General features: G+C 41.7%; 1 protein-coding gene across 2 annotated transcripts in view; it reads right to left on the bottom strand.

Moving 5' to 3' along the window:
• The window catches only part of LOC111668413 (neuropilin-1a-like), an 84,740-nt gene extending 68,246 nt beyond the window's left edge, over positions 1-16,494 (bottom strand). The window contains exons 1-2 of one of the 2 annotated variants that reach the window (XM_023424472.2): positions 15,415-16,494; positions 14,341-14,515 (exon numbers count right to left, since the gene is read on the bottom strand). In XM_023424472.2, the coding sequence (XP_023280240.1) occupies positions 14,341-14,515; positions 15,415-15,481 (242 nt within the window). In that variant the 5' untranslated portion in view covers positions 15,482-16,494. The remainder of the gene's footprint in view (positions 1-14,340; positions 14,516-15,414) is intronic. The other variant, XM_023424471.2, reaches the window with a different exon arrangement.
• Positions 16,495-17,439: the final 945 nt, after the last annotated feature.

Genomic DNA, 17,439 nt, shown 5'->3' with positions numbered 1-17,439 from the left:
CATGGAGTGATTTCTTTCATTACCCAGAATGGCCTTTAACAACCTCAGCAAAAAGATGTGAGCTTGTTGCACTGAGTTTCAGACAGAGAGAGTGAGAGAGTGTGCTGTTAAGATGTCAAGCCTCTTTTCTTCAAAGCAGCTCAAATGCATCCTTGTCCAATGAAGGTTGATACGCTATTAGCGTAGCATCGTGGCCTAGCTTGGTGCAATGATTTATCCTCTGTAAAATGACTAGAGATTAAAACACACATTTATAGACTCAACCTTTTGACTTCCCTTTGACTTCTATATATTTCTGGGATATTAACCATAACCTATTATATTACCACTACAAACCCCCACCCTTACCAAAACTCTATGGCCATTACCCTAAAACTGAATGTCCATCCCTAAAATGTGACTATGTGAGCAGATTTATGTCCTAACAATGTGAGTAATACTAGTCATCAGACACACACACACACACACACACACACACACACACACACACACACACACACACACACACACACACACACGAGAAGCTGTAGGCTAATCTAATGTTCAGATTTTGTAACACATGAGCGGGTTCTGTGTTTTAGTGCTGATAAACTCGATCTGACCAGTCGTTTTGAGCTCTGCTGGGAGGCTACAGATGGCACATGTGTGTTGTGTGTGTGTTGTATGTGAAAACACACTACAACGCCACCTGCCATCTCACACACCAGTCCATCCCTCCCTCGTTTCTCACCTCCCCCGTGTTCACCAGTAAACCTACATCATCTCCTTCTCAGCGTCTTATTCACTCAGTCGAACACACACGAGCGCTCACTACAGCTCATGTCATCTCCCCACGAATAACCCTCAGTTCTCTGCTCTCTTTCTCTCTCAAACACACACACACACATAAATACTTATATATACTCATCGTATTTTGTTAAAACAACTTGAATGAGGTGCAGCACCAGTTCATTTTCTATAGGATGCGAGTGGTTTGCTTCTCAAGGCATTATGGGATAGTGGGTGGTTCAGGATTGAGCTGAAACACAAGAGAATGGAGGAGTAAAATCTACTCTATCAAGTTCAATGGCGATTTGCTAAAAATGTTCCTTTTTTTGTGCTTCCATGTTTACAGGTAGAAATGAGTATGAAGTGATGCTTGGCACAAAGTCACCAAATGGTTGAAGAAAGTGAGAAAGTGCCGGTCTGCTTATTTACACAATAACTGCTAAGGAGCTGTGCTTGCTAGGCTTGTGTGACCCAGTCTTCTAGAAATAAGATTTATTTATTACAAATTTCTTTTCTATGCTGCGATTACGTTGCAATGCTTCCTGGATGTTCATAGGCAGCGTTTTTTGAGCAACAGAAATAGGTTATATTCTTGGACTTTAAAACTGAAAAGCGGGTTTCACATCCTGAGTTTTATTTGTGGTTCAGTTTAGGCAACACAAGCACTTTGGGTAAGGATTGTGTTTTGTTTAAGTTTTAATAATAAACACATTGAGTCACTGTTGACTTTCAATATTTAACCAAGACCACGCGCTTTCCGTAACCCTTACAGAGTGCTGCGAGTGCCTAAACCTATGCAGAAAAATGTTTTATATAATTTAAGAGAAACAGATAAAGCACATTGTCAATGATGATATTTCTGATATGAGCATTTTGAGACTTGCCAGATATGTTCATTGACAACATTTCTTCATTATGTGCAGAACAAATGTAACATGGCTGGCACAGGTTGGCCTGTGAGTGTTGTACTCCCACCCAAACAAGCAAGAAGCCACAAACAAGCACATGGGTCTTCACTTTAACCCTGTTCTTACCCTAATTTATACCTAAAGACAAAACTTACCCGCAAGCTGCCCTTTAAGTAAGTGAGGACCAGAAAAGATTTCCTCACATTCCAAAAATGTCCTCAAACTCATCATCAAAATATGGTCCTCACAAAGACAAAAGTACAAGAGCGCACGCACAAACACACACACACACAGGCACGTACCCGTGTTTGTGGAACTTCTCATCAGAGTTATGAGCACTCACTACATGCCATTCCCTCATACACATAAAGCGCACTCAACAACTCTCAGCACACTCATGCTCAGAAAATATTTGCACAAATAATCACTTTGACTCATGCCACCCCTTCACCCACACACATTTAATTTATGAACATGACTGTTTATCAGACACTATAAACCCAAATTTCAAAACAAACCAAACATCCAAGAAAACCCAGTATCTGCAGCGCGATGATGAAGAACACTTCCAAAAACTGAGAAAATGTATTTAAGCGAATCCTATTAAAACCAGAAGGATCTCTCTCTCTCTCTCTCTCTCACACACACACACACACACACACACACACACACACACACACACACAGCCACAAAGACCTGCTCCTCTGCCCAAAAAATAAATTGGGCCAAGCAGCAAAAAGTATGAATATCCTCATCCTTCACCTCGGCCGTGTAGATACAAAGCCGCGGCAGCGCAATCCTGTTGGGAAATTAAAACGCAGACGTGGAGGAGGTGGAATTTGTTCTCATTTTGGAAGCTTTAATCCGACAGAGGAGGGAAGGAGAACACTGATTTTTTTTTTTTTTTTTACCCCCCTCCTTTCTCTTTCTCTTAGACTGTTTAGGAACCCTGGGGGATGAAATGAAATTTGGTGCGAACTCATTGGGGTTTAATGTGCAGAAGTTGAAAAGAAAGAAAGTCAAAGACGACGTTTCGGGGAGTAAAAGTTCTTCTGAGGGTCAAAGTGTTGCAACTGTGTATATCTGGTGCCTTCATCTTTTCACCACAAAATAAAAATCCAGATGTGGGTGTGACTTCTTTTGCACAGAAGAAGAATAAAAGTCGAATCTGCCACAACAAATTTGTCACTGCATCCTGATTCCATCAGGGTAACTTTAGACTTGAATGAACACAGGAGGGTGTTTCCGAGTCTGAATTCAGCGAAAAGCCAAACGTCTCCATCTCCACCTGAGAGATTTGGGAGGAAAAAGCCCCTTTGTCAACCGACACTCTATCCACACCTCTCTGAGGTGACTTAGGGCCAAAGCAATAAACACCATGTCACTTTCAATGCACTTTGACATGCGTTAGCCTTCGACAAGTTCCTCTGCATTCATCCATCCATCTCTCTTGTTCCCCAAAACATGTGACATTAATTAGCCAACTCTATTCAGACACACATATAGAAACCCCATCAGGGACTGCTACAGTTTGGCAATGAGAGAGTCTAGCTGACAGACAGGCAGGGAGGCAGATAGAGAGATAAAGAGCAAACAGTTGGACGTTGTTAAGCATCCTTCATTTGGAGCGAAAAATGTTATTGAGCAATAATGCCTGCTGGTGTTGTGACTTAATGAGTAGCATTTGGGGAAATAAAGAAAGTTAAATGGAGATTAGCCCATTTGCCAAATTAGCTTTTCGGTTATGAAAACATAAAAAGCAAAATCACTCATCTGTTCTTTGTGGATCACTGCTTCTGGGGCTCCATGCTAACACTTCAGTATGATGAGTGTTGGTGCGAAGCTAGCATAAAGAACTGCTCTTTTATGGCTAACTCACCTGTTTCAGTGGAAGAGTGTACAGCAACAAACCACACCACAGAGGATAAAACCTTTCCAGAACCTAGACCTGGCTAGATGTGTATAATCAATTCATTCATTCATTGTTAAGTTACAAGCAATAACGTACAAACATCACATTACTTTTTATTGCTAATAGATCCGTTAATGTAATTTAAATGTAGAGTTGGGAGCTCAGAGAGGAAAGTATGGTGCATAAGTGCAGTTTTGAGGTGTGTGTGTATCCTTCACATCAATAGCCTTTAAAAAATGTTTGCAACTTCCTTCACAACATTTCATAGGGAAATGTCCTTTTTACTGCATCAACTGTAGTGATTAGTTACTTTACAAATACGACACAGAAAAAACATGACAAACGTGTTAAAGTTATGGCGCTTTTCAACTATTTAACCACCAAACTTCATGTAATGAAGTTGACCATAGCCCCATAAGGACCAGCTGAAACATAAAAATGCTGCTTATGTGATAAAGTATAAATAATTTAACACTATATGGGACCATTTCTCATAATAAAGACCATTAGAGCAAAATCTAAGTGCTCTTTGCTGTTAATGTAAGACGTGCACAGAGGTGCAACACTGTGCTATTGCTACTTCTACTGTTCAATGATACTTACTTGCTATCACTCATTTTAGTGAGCGGTGTTACTAAAGTGTTGGCACAGAACATCAGAAAAAATGATGTTATGCTTCCACACTGATGATTTTGTTGTTTTTGCTCACAACACTTGCACCAATTTCCTTAAAACCTGTTGTGTTCCTTCAGTCAGCAGTCTGATTCAAAATAACTCAGAACTCATGGCACACATGAACACTGAGTCACCCCACTGTTCATTGTGCTCCGTGAAGTGGCTAAAGGTTAATATAATGAAGCTTCAGAAGCTCAGGCAGGCAGCCAGTTTGAACACAAACACTGCACGCAAACTACACTAGAGTGCAATCCTATCAAAATAAAAGCCCAAGGTTTTGTTTAGTTGTGTGGAGTTGACCTCAAAGATTTGGGCCGTAAGACAAAATACACTCATGTCTATTACATCCATGTACTGTATGTGTTTGTTTCATTATTGTTGTGTATGCATATATCTGTGAATATGTGCACCACCCACACATTTGTTCTGTTTATCATCTGCCCACAAGAGGTGTTTGTGTGTATCTTCTACCCACATTTCTCAGTGGGAGGTCACCCTGGGGCGTTTCTACCCAGACAGATACAACACATTCCTCTACAAGCGGAGAAAGAAAAAGACTTTATTGTCCGTGCTGCCAGTTGAACAGCCATTTGGCTTCACCGGAGGCGGGTTTCCCGTTGCGCGTATTTAGAAGGAACAAAGCCTCCTGGGCCGTCTGTCCTCCCCAGAGAAGGTCAAAGCACAGTTTGACCTGCTGACTGACCTCCGACACTCACGCACCAATGATGGCCTGTCGCAACCGTGACATCGAGTCTTTACGGGCCTTTTAAATCCACATGATGAAGAGAGATCTGAGCCAAACTGAGCTCCGCATCACATGAAAGTTCAGTCAGTCGTTTATATTTGGTGGATTAGTACAATTCTAAGTGGTGTCTTGTGACTTTTGGGACACCCAGAAGGATGTAGGTCAGTTTGAGTTTGACACATTTAATATAGAGAAGTGGGTCAACACGTATCTGTCTATCCGTTTATTCATCTGTCCATCTTTCTTTACATCTTAATACTTTGATAAGTGCCTCTCGTAAAAGCTGTAATAAAGGCAATGAAATGTTGAACTACTATATAGTAACACAGTCCATTTCGAGGGATCTTTTTTATCACGGTTAAGTTAATGTAAGGCCATTCCCACTCGGGCCAAGCGGACAGGTTTTTTTGGCTAGGAGGCTGTTTGCACTGAGCGCTCTGAGGCGTGAAAGTTGCTGTAGCTGGAGCCCACTCCAGAAAAACAGTCTCAAGTAGATTCAAATGGAGTCCACACCTAATGTGAAAGCCAAGTGCTTCACAAACCTGGAGTTGTAACATCACTGTTGTCCCATTAGTGTCATCAAGTACAAATCCTAAAAACATGTTGCACACTAAAAAAAATACACATCTGGTGAACACCTGCATTGTCATGAATCTCTCCTTTGACATTGCTTTAGGACACAACAAGGAATGGCAAATTTTCCTTGCTTGTGCCAGCAAAATAAAAACTGTGTGTTTTTTTATTTTGTAGGTATGTGATGACGGCATATAGTGTTGCCATGAATGTGTGTTGCAACTCAACTTTCTGAAGAATTACTGTGTGTGGAAAAACAAACTTGCTGTATGGATGAAGCCTGAGCCAAAGCCTGAAAACTTCCTAAGATTTAAAAATAGCCATGTCCAACCGTCATCATATAATAAATCCTCTCAAGTGTGATGCCTACGCCAGCGTGTCACTGGATAAATTCTTCATATTTATAACATATACCAACCAATCCGGCAATCTGTATCTACTAACATCTCTCTCACTGCTTATATAATGTTCACACTGGATCTAAATATGTTGAGCTTTATTGCAAGATTAAGAAAAACCCATTAGAAGTGATGAACAAAACTCGATCAAAACAAGCTTTATCGTCAATGTGAAATCCAAGTGTTTACACTGATAGATGCCTCGCTTTCGCTCATGGCTGTGTGTGTGTGTGTGTGTGTGTGTGTTGCTTTCAGGACATCTGGAGTGCATCAGCAAGTGCGTCCAGTAAATCCTCGGATTGCAGCTGTGCGTGTGTGTGTGCGTGACGTCGCTGACTGGGTTTCCCCCTCTCTCCCTCCCGCCAAACTCTCTCCTCGTTAATCTGCTCGTTAAGGATCTAATCTGACATGTGTTTTCATTTGTCTGTGACAGTGTGTGTGTGTGTGTGTGTGTGTGTGCGCGCGCGTGCGGTTGACTGATGAGCAGGGAATCCACAATAAGTCTACGTTTACAGCAATTTGTCAGTTTTATCGTATGTGTATGCGTTTGCTTGAACGTGTGTTTTCTTTGCCTGTATACACGTATATACACTGTATATTTCAGCCTTTGCATGTTTGCATCTGTGTGTTCCATATCTGTGAGCTGATTCACATGGGATGCAGTTTGTGGCCATAATTGTTTGGGAGAGCAAATCCAAACAATGTACACTTGCGCAAGAGAAACAATAGCAGGATTCAGAGTTCACCCTTCCTTCCATTAGACAAACATGTGCTGCTAAAAGACACGAGTCAGCTGGAGTGTTTGTTCACCATTCTTCTTCTTCTTCACCATCTACTTTACAAATGGTGGAAGTCAGTGACTAAACTCTGAAAATCAAAAGTGTACAATTAATTGTTTCCAGATGCATCATCCAACTATTTCAGCAAAAAAAAATCTCTGATGAACCCACAGTACGCTACCTGCCCAGCAGCAAACAGTTAATAGTCAAAGTTAGCCGCTAGCTGGTGAATACTGTCGAGTGTTTAGCATTTAAAGAACCAATTATTTTTCTCAGGAGTTGGTGGAGACCCAAACAGAGTTAAAAGAAGACTTACATTCAAGAGGTTGCCAAGAAACCTGACTCCAAATCAATGCTAATGTTGTTCTCTGTCTGCTGGAAGTTTAAATATGACAGATGATATGGCTGATGTGCTAGCAATCTTTTTCAGGCCATTATATTTCAGTTTATGTGGAGTCCTACCCATGTGACCAAAGTTATTCAGTTACTACTAACATATCTTTAGCTACTCTCTTGTCAAACTGCACACAGGCTTTGCCAACGATGTGGTTCAGATATAAACCACTGAAATGGCTGCTGTAGGTACATTTTGCTCAGTCATCATTTTGTGTGTAGTTTTTATTAAACACAGCCGAGAGCTCAGGTTGTTCACAGTGAAAAGTTCTCTATCATTTATTAAAATCCAGGTAGAGGGAGAGACGAGAGAGGGAGACCATATGGAGAGCAGAGGAAAAAATGGGATGAAAACATGATGGCTGCACATGGAGTTCAGACAGAGTGATGAGGGGAAAGAGAACGGAGAGAGAGAGAGAAAAAGAAAGAAAGTGATGGAGCAGGAGGTGACTGGATGAAAAAAGTGAGAAAAAAACAGCCTGAGGCCAGAGGAGGAGGAGAGACAGTGAGAGGTCTGTCACGGAGGTCAGGATTAGACTGACCATGCCAACCAGCCCGAAGCCCTCTGTCTCTCTGAGTCCGTCTGTACCCTTCTGTTTTCCTTTTTCATCCCTCTTTCTCTCTCTATCCACTTCATCTTCCCTCGCCCTCCTAATCTCAGAGATCATAGTCTCTCTCGTGTGCAACAGATTTCCATGCATCTTTCATCTATATTTCCATTTTTTTTATTTCTCTCATTCCTTTAATATTCCCAGTTTTGTGAGGATGACCCTGAATGACCAGGAAGGATTGTATGATTTAATTAATGTCATCTTTTCTAATTTAAACTATGAGGGAATCCCAGGCTGAGACCTCATTGCAACATGGGAAATGTAGTAATTTTGGAAGGCAAAGATGTCATGGGAAAAGGGAGAGATGTGTTGATCTATAGATCTGTTGATGTGCGACTGTACGTATTACAATCTTCAGAGTAGTTAAATCTCTTCAGACTTTATGAAGGCGCCATTTAAACCTAAAAATGGTCAATTGTCAAGAGTTTGTGAATGTTCTCTGCTTTAATAAACTACCATGAGCTACTAAAAAAAATTGTAATGATATTGCGTAAGACAGGACGATTGCTCATTGAAACTACAAAAAAGAAAACAAACAAAAAAAATCCATCCTCCAGTGACCTAATTCTCTCGGTGCTTTTATACTTCAAAGTAACAAATGGGAGGAACCTGTCGCTGCAAAACAAGAACAAACAGCCAAATTATTTTTGAAGGCTCGCACCTCAAATTTCCTTGAAAGCGAGCCACAGGCTAACCGTTCTGTGACAGCAGCACATTTCCTGTTTTGTGTGGCCGCTGTGGAACTGAAAAATACAACCATCTGGGAAGGGATGCTTTTTTTTTTTTGCTTTGAAAGTGGCAAAGTCAGACTGACTGTTGAACACAGGATCGCTAGTGAAACAACGCCTCAGACTAAAGCCACATAAAAAAGGGCTGAGACTGAAGACAGTATTTGTCATGTGCTGCGGCATATACACAAGACTAAACAACTGACTGCAAAGTCGCTGACTAACCGTTTGCTTTTTCACAATAAGAGGTCATCAAAATGCACCGAGGAGTAAAGTTTATCCTGCTGTATGTCTTTCTATTCAGCAATGCCTCCTTCCAGCTATACCTTAATTCATCCATCCATCCTGCCATTCTTCTATCAGAATTTATCCATTCAATCATTCATTCACTTATCCATCCATCAATTCATTCATATCCTGCCAACCTTTCATTACTTCACCTATCCTGCCATCCATCAATATAACTATTAGTCCATGAATCCATCTATTTTTCTGTCTATCAATCAATCTATCATCCATCATCCACACATCAGTGAATTCATCCAGCCACATATCTATCCATCAAGCCATTGTTCCATTATCATCCATCGATCTGTTCATTCATCCATCCGTAAATCAATCCTGTCATCATTCCAGCCATCTGTAGATTTATTGATCTGTCCTGCTATTCTTTGATCTATCAGCAATCCATCCATCCATCCATCCATCCATCCATCCATCCATCCATCAATCCGTCCGTCCGTCCGTCCGTCCGTCCGTCCATCCGTCCATCCATCCATCCATCCGTCCATCCATCCATCTATATCTTTCAAATACACAATGTTTTACTCATTCTTCAAGGTCATAGTGATCATCCCAGCAACATCAACTTTGAAAACATGATTTGCCTGAAAAACAAAACCCACAACAGCCTTTGCACACAACATAATCCCTCCAGACATACACACATAGACACACTAATGCTCTCCAAGTGTGTATTTCAACTCATGTGATACCTCCAGGCTGTGAGATGTTGGTCCTGTGACTTGTGTCCGTGCTTGAGGAAACATTTTTTTGACTTATTATGGAGCACCTTGCCTCTGGACACAACATAAGGAACAACTGGTCCTTCCATCACACTGTAGAGGAATTTATAGCATCTCCCCCAATTTTTCTTTCTATTTCTTGTTCTTTCATCCCCGCAGTCTCCATTCTTTAAGCATTTGTTGTTTATGTCCCTGATATGTCAGGATATAAATGAGAATATTGTTTGTTGTGCTGGTCTGCTTGGAGGAGAGGAGTTAAAGGAAAATCACACCTACAGTTATCTATCATCATGTGATAGTAAATGCGTTGCAGTTATTCTGTGATGAAGTGCTGTAATTAACTTCTTTGCTCTCCCCACTTTCCCTCAACGTGCCTCATCTACCTCTGTCTCAGTTAGGCGGAGTGGTCTGAACTTGAGTTAATTTTGGGGTTTTACACTCAATTGCCAGTTAATTAGTCTGTAACCAAAACAAATGTAGTCAAATCCAACAGCCCTCAATAAATCCTCAATAAATCCTACCATCATGAGGTTTATGAAGTTCCTGATATTTTGTCCACCTCATTTATGTTCATGATGGTAGATTAAATATTAGTAACGCCTTGGTTTTTGCACTCAGTTTGTCCTTTAATTTCTCTGTTTCTATCTGTATATATGATTTTGTATCATCTGGGTTTGGCCACAGAAGAAAAAAGATTGCACCAGACAACAACGAACCTACAAATCCAATATACATCACCATACCCAGGTGAAAACTGTGCATTATACCTTTAATGTGCACCAGTGTTTGTCTTTGTGCGTACACAAAGCTGCACAAGAATGTGTAGCAGAGAATTTGCAGAGTGTGCATACTGTAGCTGTGTGCACCAAAGAGTGCACATGAAGCATACTGTAAGTGACAGAAAGTTTGTGCTGCCTGTGTGTGTATGCGTTGTGTGTGTGCGAGGTGCACACTGTGCCAGTGCAGCCTCACGTAGGAGGTAACAGTTCAGCCAACTCCTAAAAAGATGTCCCAAATTATCCTGCCACCGACGCATGTTCCTTACCCATGCCTCTGCTCTATTTTGCCGCGCTCCGCGGGGATTCACTTTGTCGGCCACGCTATTTCAGACGTGGACGTGAGACAAGACTTGTTCTGGTGTCGCTCCAGATTGGCTACGGAGGCAGAGCTGACGGATCTTAGCGTGTCTGAACAAAAGTGTTACTGGTTGTCATCTAAACCAACGTCTGTTCACTGAGCACAGACTGTGTCACTTGAGACTTTGTGGAAGTAAAAGGTCGCCATCCAGACTGACTGTTTCACAGAGGCCTTGTGAACCACAAATTAAATCTAAGTATCCCCCAGGCTCATCTTGAAATATACTGCAGTATCATTTTTGGGATGTTATCAAGTTTACGATTCGGTACATCTGTGTCATTTGCCTGACAACACAGAGCTTCTCTGTCTTTCAAATTGCTGTTTTTTGAGATAAGGTGACACTGTTTCCAAACTGGTAGATCATCTAATTTTAGTACAGACCTCCAAAGTTCCAGTTTCTGTCTTCATGAATCATCCATGTAGAAAACATTTCCTGACTGGCAAATATGTATTTTTAAAAAACGTTGTAATTAGGGATCATAATTACAAACCCCGGGTCATAAGGGGGGAACAGGGAATAGATATTTTTTACCACAGATGTCGGAAACGTAGCCGGCATTTGCTTGTGGATGCCAGAACTATGGTTTCTTTTTTGGCTGGTTAACTGCAGACATGCTTCACAGCAGTGGAATATGTTTGTTCCATTTTGGTCCAGTAATTTAATTATGGGACTGGGGAGAAATGGGCAAGCAGTGACATGCTATCTGATGAGGGAGGAGGAGGAGTGTTATTCCAACAATACATTTCAATTAGAAGACAACATCTGAACTAAAGCTAGGGCTAGTGGAATGATAGAAAAACTGTCCCAATGGCTCTGTTTCTCCAACAGAATATCAAAATCTACGTGAGCACGGCGCTGAATCCCAACAAGCTCAGTTACTTTGAGGGTTACTGGAGAAGCAAAACACACCACTTTCTTCAGCATTGTGCTTTACGTTACATCCGTTGTTAGCTGATCTACTGGTCAGCTGATCAGCCGACATGTAATCAGCAAATGTTCTGATCAATTACCCGTTTATAGGCAAACAAAGAGTCGCTGGTTTCAGGTTTTTTACCCACTATTTTCTGACATTGTACAGACAAAACGATTTATAGATTATTCAAACATTCAACTAGTGAAAACAATCTTTTGTTACAGTTGTAGTTTTACCATCAATCATCAATCTTTCATCACTGTGGAAACCGACCTAATATTTGTTGATTTAGTTTATAAGCTTCACTTTACGGTACAGAACTTTATGTTTTACATTAGTGCTGCAACTAACAACAAACTATTTTCATGATCGATTAATCCGCCGGTTACTTTCTCGATTGATCTGTAAAATGTCTGACGACAATGAAAAATGCCTGTCAATATTTTGCAGAGCCCAAAGTGTTGTCTCATGTCTTCTGTTGTCCAACTGAATGATCGTAAATCCAAAGAGAGTCAGGTTAAAATAAAAACGTGCAGAAAATCCTGACATTTGAGAAGCTAAAACCAAATAATTTTGCCATAAAAATGGCTCAATCAATTTGCCAGGTCAAATTTGGACCTGGTAAGGTTTCAGTGTTTTGCTCATGGACACTTAGGCAGAGCAGATTGCCCTGTGTGTGCCTTAATTGAAAGCCAGCAGAGGTTAATGTACAACATTTCACGTTCACGGTAAAACATTATATTTTGTTGCTGTTTCCAATCATGACCTCACTGACTCCAGCATCATATTTTGGAGCTGACGTTGAGCTCGGTGGCATCAAACAGTGAAATAAAACTCTTAAATATCATTTCAGGAAATTTTTAAGTAGGACTGCGGCCTCGCCAAAGGCTTAAGGCCCCCCTCAATGGGCATATTTCAAGCATTTGACTCGGTCCCAAGAACAACACTGCTCCTGCCAAGTCGGAGAGCTATGAGATACACCCCATCATCATCCAACATAAACTCACACAACAAATAATGAAACCAATCGAGCGAAACGGAGGCCCCTAAGAAAACAGCCGAATGGCATGTTAAGGTGGTTGCAGGGTGGCCTGGCTGTTGAACAGCCGCAGGTCTGACTCCTGCAGCATCGATGGCGTGTCAGTCCTAATGTGGAAATGTTTGGTCTCTTGTCTGCGGGCTCACCCAGACGTGGAATCATGTGTGCAGCCACAGTGAACAGTCCGGTCACACAGAGAAACAGCTTAGAGAGAGATCTAGAGGAGGCTCTTCAGATGGATAAAAAGATCCCTCTGGACATCTTATACCCCCCCCCCCCACTTTTCACCACCTTTTGGATAGAAAATAACATGATCCTTTTTGCACCCGAACACCCTCCTCTGGTTCTTCTTCTGATACAAGAAGCCTATCTGCTCTTTCATTAGATAAGACCATAATGCTAAAACGATTAGCTCATGTTAAACCCTGATAAAAACCATAATATTTTATTTTACAACTGCTTATTCCAGCACATTAACCTATGGAAAAGTAATTTCAGCAGACAATAACACTCTGTTGGTGGCGTGCAACAGTGCCAGCTACTGACTAAAATTTTATCACCGGGATTTATTACATTTCATTAAGTACTTAAACAGCATGATTGCATACTTATATTGCTCCCAGGGTTATCACACAAAAATAAGGTCATTGCAGAATTACGTTTTCAAGGAGCAGCTTTCCTGCACGTTTGTTGCCACACTGATGTAGTTGTGTAATCCACTGAACAACACAATATCCACTATCTGTCTGGAAGGCTAATGGTTTATTAGTCCCTTGGTGGGGAAACATGATCCAATAGTATTGGAGGACCCCATCTGTGAGGCAGCCCCGGACAGCTAGTTGTGTGATTTACACAGGAGCCGTTTATGGAGCTTTTAAAAAAGACAGAGGAGCCGACATAAAAAACGAGCTTATTTATGGACGAGAGCAACACATGGGTTGTTGTGTGCATGCAAACAATCGACTGTGTGTTTCTGTGTCAAGGAGAGGGGGTATAGGAGTTGTGTGTGTGTGTGTGTGTGTCACCATCAGACATGCACAGGACTGATTTGTGATGCATGTTTGAGTGTCTGCGTGGAGCGTTCCTGTCGTGTAAGAACATTTTTAACATGTTTACAACCCAAACTACCACCATATTTGTTTCTTTTTAACATCTCTAACGTACAAAAAAGAAAAAAACAAAACAAACAGCACTTCCAATCATTTGTAAAATTAAATTAGATCCTTGAGGTTCTATTCCTGCACACAAAGAGCCAGACAAACTCTATTCCTCCTCAAAATACAAACAGGCAAACTTTGCCTCCAAATGAAAAGTAAACACCATTTCTTTATTCCTGCAACGAGCAAACTCGACTCCATCAATAAAAAGCTGCGGCACACAGAGTTTTTTTGGGGGGTTTGCTCTGATCTAAATTCATATCAATTCAAAAACCCAGCCGGAGACAAGTTCCAGAAGAAACTCTCCCTCCTTATCAAGTAATTTCCAGCAGCCTTGGTATCATATCTCAACCTTGCACCTTCCTTTCCCTGGTATCAGATATTTAACTCCTTGACCAATAGGTGGCAGAGTTTCATACTGTATCCAGGCAGGGTTGAGCGGAGAGCAGAGGAGGGTGGGAGGAGGAGGAGGGGAGAGAGAGAGAGAGAGAGAGAGAGAGAGAGAGAGAGAGAGAGAGAGAGAGAGAGAGAGAGAGTGTGAGAGAGTGAGAGAGGGAGAGTGAGGAGTGAACTCTTACTTGCAGTCTCTGTCCTCCAGATCAAAATGCGGATTGAAGTTGATGAGGATCTTCTGACCCGGCTCGGGGGCGGTTATCACCCACACGCACTGCTGGGAGGGCGGGTAGGCACCGGGATAGCCCGGGGAGGTCAGGTAGTCCGCGATGTCTATCTCTATATTCCCCCCGCATTTATCTGCAGCGTAAGGAAAAAGGCGGAAAGTTGTTCAGTCAGTTGGTGGAGAGAGAAATTGACTTTCTGGCCACTGAACTGCGCTCAACTGTTGAGTGGTGGAACAGTTTGATGTCAAAGATCAGAGAGCATGGAGAGAGGATGGAGTGAAGAAACATCCACCGCTACAGCAAAAATGATGTTGACAAAAAAAAACATGCCTGCACCAGAAGCCCAATTCACACATTATAACTATGAAAATTCACATCCCAATAATTTCTATCAGCCTGAAAAAGGCGATAAAACACCACAATTACTCTATTTTAGACAAGGTGTGGTGTAAAGTGAGGAGGGTTCCTTTGCATCCTGCTGTAAGGTGTGATTACGCCCGTGAAGGTGAGGTGCCCTGGCTGCTGCTTCTCCTGCAAACAGGCAGGATGATCAAATTTAATTTTCTCAATGAATGATTTATTAAATTGCTTGTAGCCTATATCAGGCTTCAGTGGCAGCGCGCGCTAAAGCTCAAAATGACTGGCTGAAGCGCGAAAAATGCGTAATATTCCTATTATAATGAGGAAATCTCAATATAAGGACTTCTTGTGTGTCGTGATATTAAATTGTCAGTTTTTGGTGATTGTATGGTACTTTATGAATATTTTTAGCGTGACTAAAATGCCTTTATTCATTCTGTTTGGTGTATTTTGTATAATGTCCTCAGGCTTTATTTCCCGTGAAGATAATAAAGAGTAAAAACAGTATTAACATGGTCTGACTTCGGTCCCTGCGGACGTGCTCTCAAAGGGAAAGCCGAGGCATAACAGGTGAGAGGCAACAAAGGTGCAAAATGATGCAAAATGGATCAATACACAGCTAGGCTGCCTGCTGTCAAGCCACATGTATTCATACAGTCAGTCAACACCTACCAGTCTGAGTCAACGAAGCAACCAAGACGACTTGGGTGAAGAGGAACAATAGCAATCCACTACGCATCCTTGTTAGATTGTACAACACAGACAGTGTAAAAGAAAAAAGAAAATAAAGACACACAGAGGTGACGGGATAAAAACGTCCAGGTGGGTTTACGTCCGAATGAGAAGAAATAACCGAGAATTGTCTCAAAGTAAGAAATCTGGTTGTTGTAGGGTCTCCAGCATCCTGCGAGCTTCAGCACCAGATCCCTGCGTCTGTCAGGGAACAACTTGCCATCTCTCCTGGAAAAAAAATAATCCAAATGAAGAGGAAAAAAGACGAAAAATCAAAAAGGAAAAATCCGTTCGCCAAAAGTGGCAGCTGTGCGCCCTCGATTCTTCATCAAACCTCTCACTTCTGACACCAAACAGCAGCGACAGCAGTACTTCCAAGTGGAAAATTAAAAGAGGAATCACTAGTTAGCCGGTATTCAATGGAAAGCAACCACGGAGAACATCAGAGCGCTGCTCAACAGATCTTTGCTCCTTATTTCAAGCTCTTTCTCCGCGTCTCTCTCTCTTTCTCTGTTCGCAGCGACTCACTTGGCCGACACAGCGGAAAAAATGTCAGGAACACGACGCGAGCCGTGAAAGTAACAGCGGAATTTCCACTCCCCAAATTCCTGCTCGTTGAGACGCCACTTCGCGCAACCAGCAGCGACCGACCGACCGCTACGAGGGGCTGGAGCTAACTGACACCGGTGCGCCCTCTGTGCGCTCCCGACGCATGCAGGGCTGGAGCAGAAAGACTGCGCACGCAAACTCACGCTGGCATGTGGGTCTGGTAACAAGGAGTGGGCAGTGTCCACCGAGCCGGCGCGAGTCCACATCTGATCGGTGTCAAAATGTTGTCATAGGTGGCTGCTGACAGTTTGTCCCGCTGAACAAATACGTCCATCAGTCTGTTTGTACATTGGTTTTGATCTTTTCTTATGGAAATGCGGAGAATTTGACTAAATATTCAGGTTTGGAGGCACATGCAGGATCCTCTTCATGTGAAAACACGTAACTGCACCTTTTATCTGTCCTTTGATAAATTAATCATACAACTTAAACAAAGCATGTTTATCTTTAAAGGTTAAATTACACATCCTACTGAGGAGATTTAAGGGACATGCTCCAAAATGAATATGAAGTGTCCTGAACACTGACACATCATTCATTATGTATTAAATGACCTGAAATGGATTTTGTCCTTTGTTCATTTTAACTTAAACAAAGGATCAATATTCTTTTCAGTCACATTGATGAAGTATGATTGGAGAACAGGTTATCTGTAAATCTCAGGATGATGTTGACAAAGGCTGAACATGCACAGAGAGGAAACAGCTGACTGCAAAGGGAGGAAGATCACCTGTATGACAAAGAACTATATTTTTCCTTTCTCACTCATCAAGTATTCTTTTACTCCATTTGTTAAATATTGATTATAAGGTGAATATTCACAAAAAATAAGCAGTTTATATACACATCAGACACAATAATGCAGAATCAGACCGTAATGTTTAGAGCACTGGTGCATAAACCTTCCTCATCTAATGAATGTCACTGATTTCCTACATTCCCCAGAAAGCCTTTTCCCTGCAGAACATGCCTGAACTTGTTGCATACTGATACCGTTTTATGTGTGAGGAAAACAATATTGATACCAAGAACACAACATGTTTGGTCGCTGCATCACATTGTGGTCAGCTGGGGACTGATGAGGTTGCTGAGGTGTGATGGATTTCTCACTGTGTGATCATAGACTTTGGTGCGAAAATGGCAGCTCTGACAGAAGAATGTAATTTTAGCAGGTGATGTTTGAGATTCCCAGAACCTTTCTCCATTATCAGACTCCACTGCAGACATTGGGAATATGAATAACAGTGTTTGATATTTATAAATACTAAATATTAGAGTGTCATTGATTCAAATCACAGAACACTGTACAGCAGGAGGAATGTGACTGTCCTCCTGTAAAGAACGAACCCATAGGTT

The sequence above is a fragment of the Seriola lalandi genome, unplaced genomic scaffold, assembly GCF_002814215.2.
Source record: "Seriola lalandi dorsalis isolate HSWRI2012SDOR001 ecotype SW California unplaced genomic scaffold, Sedor1 jcf7180002054736, whole genome shotgun sequence".
Classification (NCBI taxonomy): Eukaryota; Metazoa; Chordata; class Actinopteri; order Carangiformes; family Carangidae; genus Seriola; species Seriola lalandi.
Note: the sequence above shows the minus strand (reverse complement) of the source record. Positions and strands in the feature narration are given on the sequence as shown.